We start from the raw sequence: 6,672 nt of genomic DNA, 5'->3' as shown, positions 1-6,672 counted from the left end.
AAAGATTAATAAGATTAATAATCATCCCAGTTGTAATAACAGTATGAGGATTAATAAACAAAGAAACAGTTAGAATATTAAGAAATGAATGAATTAAAATTCGACTGAAAATAATGGTAAAAGATATTGTAATATCAAATATGAAAAAACATACAAAATATTGTGTTGATAATTTAGGAAAATACAGAAATGTAGAAGAATAAAATTAGAAAGTATACTCTGGAGAGAGTGAATAATGGGAAGAAATTCTCGTCTGAACAATAGGATAAAGTCATTAAACATTAATTTATTGTTTATTCATTAAAATAAATTCAAATAGTATTTCTCATTTATATTGTAATTAAATTATTTCTTCTTCATTTATTGATGAATTATTTAATTATTGTAATGAATATAACTAAGAATTTTTTTAAAATGAATATGGAATAAAATAAATGAAAATCAATGTTTTATTGACAAATAATTATATTTAAATCAACAAATAAATAATTTCAATAAAATACATCAAAAAATAATTTCAATAAAATAAAAAGAAATGAATAAATAAATCTAAAATATCAGATAAATAATATGAAATAAATAAAAATTAGTTAATTATGTGTTAATAGAATTTTCATCTATTCTTTCTGAATCAGTGGAGAATAATAACATCTTTGAGCTTGTTTGTTTTTTTAAGAATAAATTCTTTGTTTAACATATTCTTTAGGTTTTTAAAGGAGTATGAGGAAGAAACCACTTCTTTGCTTTATTTCTTCATATTAATATCTTTCAAACCCTTTCACTTAATCCTTCTTTTTTAAGTTTTTGTTTGTTTTGATTTCTGATTTAACTTTAAATAATGTCATTTCCTTATTTCTACTTTATTTTATTTTATGAAAAACGGAAGAGGATGTTTCATTACTACTTATTATTATGATCAAATCTTTTTATTCTTAACAACACTTCAGTTGATCATTTTCCTTGGTTAATGTATATTTATAATTTATTTATTATTGAATACCAATTCATATATTACAATATGGAATATTTAATCATAATATCTTGCTACACCATCTGCAATCTTATCTAATATATTTCATATTCAAATACAGTATCATAATCAGATAATAACTGGGAAAGTAGAAGCTTGAATTTGTACTAGGGTTTATGTGTAGTGTTTCAGATGTACCACCTTCGATCTTATTGAGATTAAAGACAATAGAATATACAATAACTATGTAATGAGTATTGAAAGTGAAGAAGACGATGATAAAGAGTCTAATAAAAATAAAGAATAATCATGAAGAGAAGAAAAAGAGCAGAAGAAATAGAAAAAAGTGGAGGAGGATATGAAAGAAGAAATGAAAAATGAAATACAAATAAAAGACCAAACCATTAAGAAATTAACAAAAGATATTATGGCATTAAAGAAGAAGCATGAGAATGAGATAAGCACAAAAACCACGAGTGCGATAAAAAAATATTCAAATTCCATGCTGAATCTGAAAGGAAAATGTCTGAAGTAAATAATTTAACACAACAATTATTATTCCTGAAAGATAAATTATCTAAATTAGAAAATAAAAATACACAAGAAGAAAAAAAGAAAGATGAGGTAAAATGACAATATAACAGACTCATCTGAAACACAAATAGTAAATGACCTCACCCCCAATGTGGTAGTAGCTGATGAAATATCATCAAGTGAAGATGATCTTCTAAAAAAAGAAAGTTAATGCAGAATTTCATTGAAGAAATGGATATTCAGCATAAGAAGATCACCACATTTGAATTAGATAATCAAAAAAACAATTGAAGCAAACAGATAGAAAAGAAGAAATTTTAACACTTTATAAATGTTTTGCTTTGAAATTATTTGAAAGAAAATTAAGAGGTCAACTAAAAGAAGAAATAATAGAAAGATTAATACATGAATTTGGAATTAAAGTTAATGATATTAATGAATGTAAAGAAATAATAAAGAAGACATTTAAAATAAAGAATGAAAATAAAAGAGAAATCAATAGAATAATGGAAGAAGAAATAATAAAACATCAATGGAAAGATAATGAATTAAAAGAAATAATATCAAAAGTGAACAAGAAAGAAGAAATAGAAGAAGAGGAGGTAATGAAAATATTTAAAGAAGAAGAAATGAAAGAACAAGAAGATGTACAATTTATTAACTATTATTACAATAAGAAGAAAGTACATCAAATAATTAATATTATTAATAAAAATGAAATATCAATCAATACATTAGATGATTATTATCATTATATTAAATCAGTATCTTCTACTATTAACATCATTAATAAAAATAAACAAGAAAGAAGTGGAAAGAGAAGTATAGAAAGGATATTACAGTCAAAAATATGTAGAATAAGATATTTACTCCATAATAAACAATATATGAAATTGAAAAGAATATTACATATTAAGAAATATGATATATATCATATTAAAATAAAAACAATTGAACAAATAAACTATTATAAATACATCCGAAAGATGAAAAGAAAAGAAATAGAAGCAAGAAAGAATAATTGGAAAAGAATAAGATGGAATTATAAAATGATGAAATATGGAAAAAGACAACATCTAAATAAGTCTAAAGAAGATGAATATCCAGATAATATCTCCACTATTAATTTCTGGAAAGGAATCTATGAAAATAATACTAATATAGATTTCCTGAATATTAATTTATATGAAATATTAATTGAAAATAGAATTAATGATAGAATGTCAATAATCACTCCCAATGAACTAGACTGTGCTATTAAATTTATTGCTAACTAGAAGGCACCGGGAGTTGATAAAATACAAGGATTTTTGATTAAATATTTAGAACAACCAATGAAATATTTATTAAAATTATTTAATGAATGGTTAAATAATCCTAATGAAATACCTCCTCATTTTATTCAAGGAAGGACAATATTAATATATAAAAAAGGAGATAAATTAGACCCACAGAATTACAGACCAATAACTTGTTTAAATTGTCTGTTAAAAGTGTATACATCAATATTAATGATGAAAATAGAAAGCAAATTGATGCTAAATCCAATTGAAAAACAACTCTCATTAAATCAAATTGGACGTAAAAATATACATATGCATCAAAAGAAGGATTATTATATAACACTATAATCCAACAATTATTAATAAATAATAAATGGAAGTTGGTAGAAACATATTATGACGTCTCTAAAGCATATGATAGTATTAATCATCAATGGATTAAACAATGTTTAATATATTTTAATATCCCACTAGCAGTAATTAATAATATATTATATATATTAAATAATACACAACTTAATTTGTATTACAATCAAGAAAGTGTAGGTATGATTAATGTAGAAAGAGGAATAATACAAATGATAGTTTATCTCTACTTTTATTTGTATTATCTATTGATATATTATCTAAACAATTAGATAAACAAATAAGCAAATTAAATATTAAAATGAATGGAGAAGAAAAACAAGTCCAGTTAAACCACATATTGTATATGGATGATTTAAAAATAACGACTAATAGCCTCGATGAAATGGAAATCATACAAATTGACTAAATAAATATTTAATGCAGTATGATTAAAAATTAATGTAGAAAAGAGTTTGATAATGACTAATATTAATAGTCAAATAAATTGAGAAATTGTTGAATTAACACGAGTAACTAATAACAATCATTATAAATATCTTGATATTGAAATATGAGATAAAATAAATATTAATAAATATTGTACAAGAATATTAAATGTTGTATCTTCTATTTTATCATCATTAAACACTATGAAATACAGCAGCCTCAATACAATAAGAAAGATTAATAGTGATATAATCTCCAAATTAAGATATGAATTTAGTATTGTCCCATGGAAACTATGAGAATTGGAGAAGATAGATAAACAAATAAGAAAATCATTAATACAACTCCAATTATACAGTAGAAATATCCCAAAAAGTAGATTATATGTTAAAATGAATGAATTGGGATTAGGATTAATGTCAGCAAGAGATGAATGTGGTAAAGAATTATTAAGAATATATTTAAAATATAAGTGGAGATCAAACACAGGAATATGAGAAATGATAGAAGCAATAAAAGAAAATCTAAATTGAATAATTAAAAGAATGAAGAAAGTATTTGGTAAGAAGATTAATTTTAATGAATTAATGAATGTAATAGAAATAAATGAAAGAAAGAACAATGTAAAGAATGTATTTGAATGGGTAAATAATGAATTAAATGATAGATATTTAAGTGAATGGAAAGAAAAGAAATGTGGTGAATATATAAGATGTGCAAATGGCACTTTCAATGATAAGAAATTAACAGTAGCCACTTGGAGGTCATTAAATATAAAAAGAAATGCATTCCTCAAAATAGTAAAGATGCAAGAAGGTGTAAGTATGAAATGAAGTATTAAAGCAAAAATACTCCAAAATGATGCTTTAAAATATTGTAAACATTGTCATAACACAATTGCATCTATTATTCATATCTTGTTAGGATGTCCTGTAATGAAAACGAATCAAATATCAAAACATGATTATATATGTAAACAAATATTTAAACATTTATTAATTACCCATTTTAATGAATTTGATTCAATTGATTTTAATAATCCTCCAAAATGTATTAATAATGATAAAATGGTTATAACTTACAATAAAGATTTATTTGTTAGTGACAATTCATTCAATAATAGAAGACAAGATATATAATATCAAAATATGAAAGAAAAGAAATGATATATTATATATGTTGCTATATGTCAAGATAATAATTTAGAATTAAATTATATTCATAAAATAAATAAATACAAAGAATTACAAGAGAAAATAAGAAACAATAGAGAAATAAAATAAGTAGAAATAATACCTGTTATATTATCAATAAATGGATTAATTCACAAAGAGTCAGTAAGAAGATTAAAATCACTGAAATTAAAATTAGACTTTTCCAAAATCCTACGAACAATAATTATAAAAAAGTATGAAAGACTTAATGTTTTACACATTCAATTCTGACAGCACAATAGAAGAAGAACAATCTAATGCGAGCATGCTAGAAATGAACTCTATTACACCAATAGAGCATAATGAAGAAAGTGAAATAAACACTTCTCAATATTCATAATATACAATTGTGGATATATCTAATATTTGTTTTTTTTTATTTTTTTTTGAAAATGTATCTTGTATTGGTCATAAAAAACCACAAATAGAAAAACATGACAATATTGGCATTATAATATTGATTAATAAGAAAATACACAGGAAATATTCAATATAAAAATCCCCATATGAAACAGTATTCCAATATAAAGACATCACAATGATATGGAACAAACAAATAATGCCTAAAAGTGAATGACAATATCACAAAATACCAGACATATATATATAATAGATAAAAAGAATCAAACTAGTCTAATATTTGATATGACTATTGTGGCTGATCACAATATTAATGGAGCATATTGGAAGAAAAGAAATATGTATAAGGAATTAAAGAATATTCTAATGAAAATAAAGAAAATAAAAGATGTCAGAATAATTCCAGTAGTAATTTCAATAAATGGACTAGTGAATAAAGAAAGTATCAGATTAATTAAAGAATTAAAAATTGAGATTGACATCGAGAAAGAAGTAAAAAACCATTGAAATAAAAGACATGATGGATTCATTGAATACCACTTCTATCACAACAAAATATAGTGAGTAGAAATACTAGAAAAAGACTCATAGATGGGATTAGTCTCATCCAATGAAGGAATAATAGAAATTAATTCTATTAATACTTAATTAATTAAATTTTATTAAAAAGAAATTAAAAATAAAAAAGATCTAAAAAATATTAATATTTTTAGTATGTTGTTCTTATTATTTGTAAGCATTGTTTGTGCTGTTAAAATTCCCAAATGTTCAATCGACGGAAATAGCATTTACTCTTATATCCCATATTCAAAAGTAACAGCATCATCTGGAGATAATCAATATGTTGTACAAATATGTTCATCACTACCAGAATTTGATAATGGAATTAATGGTGTAGCAAAAATTGAGAATGTTTATTATTACATTGCCAATGTTGAAACACAAAAAATTTCAACGGATGTATTAAAGAGTTTGAAGAATTAGTAGTAGAGTTTAAAACAAATTTATTACTTATCCTTTAGAAACAATTACATACCAATATACGGGAGAGTCTTGTGGTAAAGAAAATTTTAAAACTACTGTTGTTACAAGGTGTGGACAAACTCAAGCTGCAGTCGTAACACAACCAGACCATTGTACAATCAATTTTGATGTTATTACACCAGCAATGTGTAAATTTGATCCAAAGACAGTTGTAACAAATAAATTTTTAGTTATATTACGATATTTGTTTGCAGTCATAGTTATTGGTGTTATAGTAGGAGCAATTTTTAATTACTTTAAAACAAAACAACTGTCAACAGAAATTATTCCATTTTACTCTCTTTGGGCAACAATTTTTGGTGGATTTTCTGATATAATTTTGATTCTTATAAACAATGGGAGAGCATCTGTTCCTCGTTTCTAAATTACTCAAATTATTCATAGAAGAGTTTCAAGGTTAAATTCTTTTAAAATGATGATATTTCAAAGAAGAAGAATAAACAAACACATACCATCATCTTTTCTTTCTTTT

The 6,672-nt window shown here is 23.4% G+C and overlaps 1 protein-coding gene across 1 annotated transcript, besides 6 other annotated features; it reads left to right on the top strand.

Annotated features, from left to right (window-relative positions):
- Positions 1-289: a repeat region.
- A 290-nt stretch (positions 290-579) lies between these two features.
- Positions 580-855: a repeat region.
- A 147-nt stretch (positions 856-1,002) lies between these two features.
- Positions 1,003-1,177: a repeat region.
- Positions 1,178-1,181: 4 nt separating this feature from the next.
- Positions 1,182-1,348: a repeat region.
- Positions 1,223-5,181: a repeat region.
- Positions 5,182-5,191: 10 nt separating this feature from the next.
- Positions 5,192-5,818: a repeat region.
- A 49-nt stretch (positions 5,819-5,867) lies between these two features.
- On the top strand, positions 5,868-6,588 carry EHI_161980 (uncharacterized protein). The gene is made up of 2 exons (XM_001913884.1): positions 5,868-6,126; positions 6,179-6,588. The coding sequence occupies exons 1-2, from the start codon at positions 5,871-5,873 to the stop codon at positions 6,562-6,564; spliced, it is 642 nt and encodes a 213-aa protein (XP_001913919.1). The 5' UTR covers positions 5,868-5,870; the 3' UTR covers positions 6,565-6,588.
- Positions 6,589-6,672: the final 84 nt, after the last annotated feature.

The sequence above is a fragment of the Entamoeba histolytica genome, genomic scaffold (assembly GCF_000208925.1).
Source record: "Entamoeba histolytica HM-1:IMSS scf_1104750518733 genomic scaffold, whole genome shotgun sequence".
NCBI classification, from domain to species: Eukaryota; Evosea; order Mastigamoebida; family Endamoebidae; genus Entamoeba; species Entamoeba histolytica.
This window is presented reverse-complemented; position numbering and strand designations above follow the sequence as displayed.

What these genes read in the sequence shown, in the direction of transcription:
- EHI_161980 (XM_001913884.1), top strand. Translation starts at nt 5,871, where the DNA reads ATGTTGTTCTTATTATTTGTAAGCATTGTTTGTGCTGTTAAAATTCCC. An exon ending in TTCAACGGATGTATTAAAGA is followed by an intron (nt 6,127 to 6,178) that starts GTTTGAAGAATT and finishes CTTATCCTTTAG; the next exon opens with AAACAATTACATACCAATAT.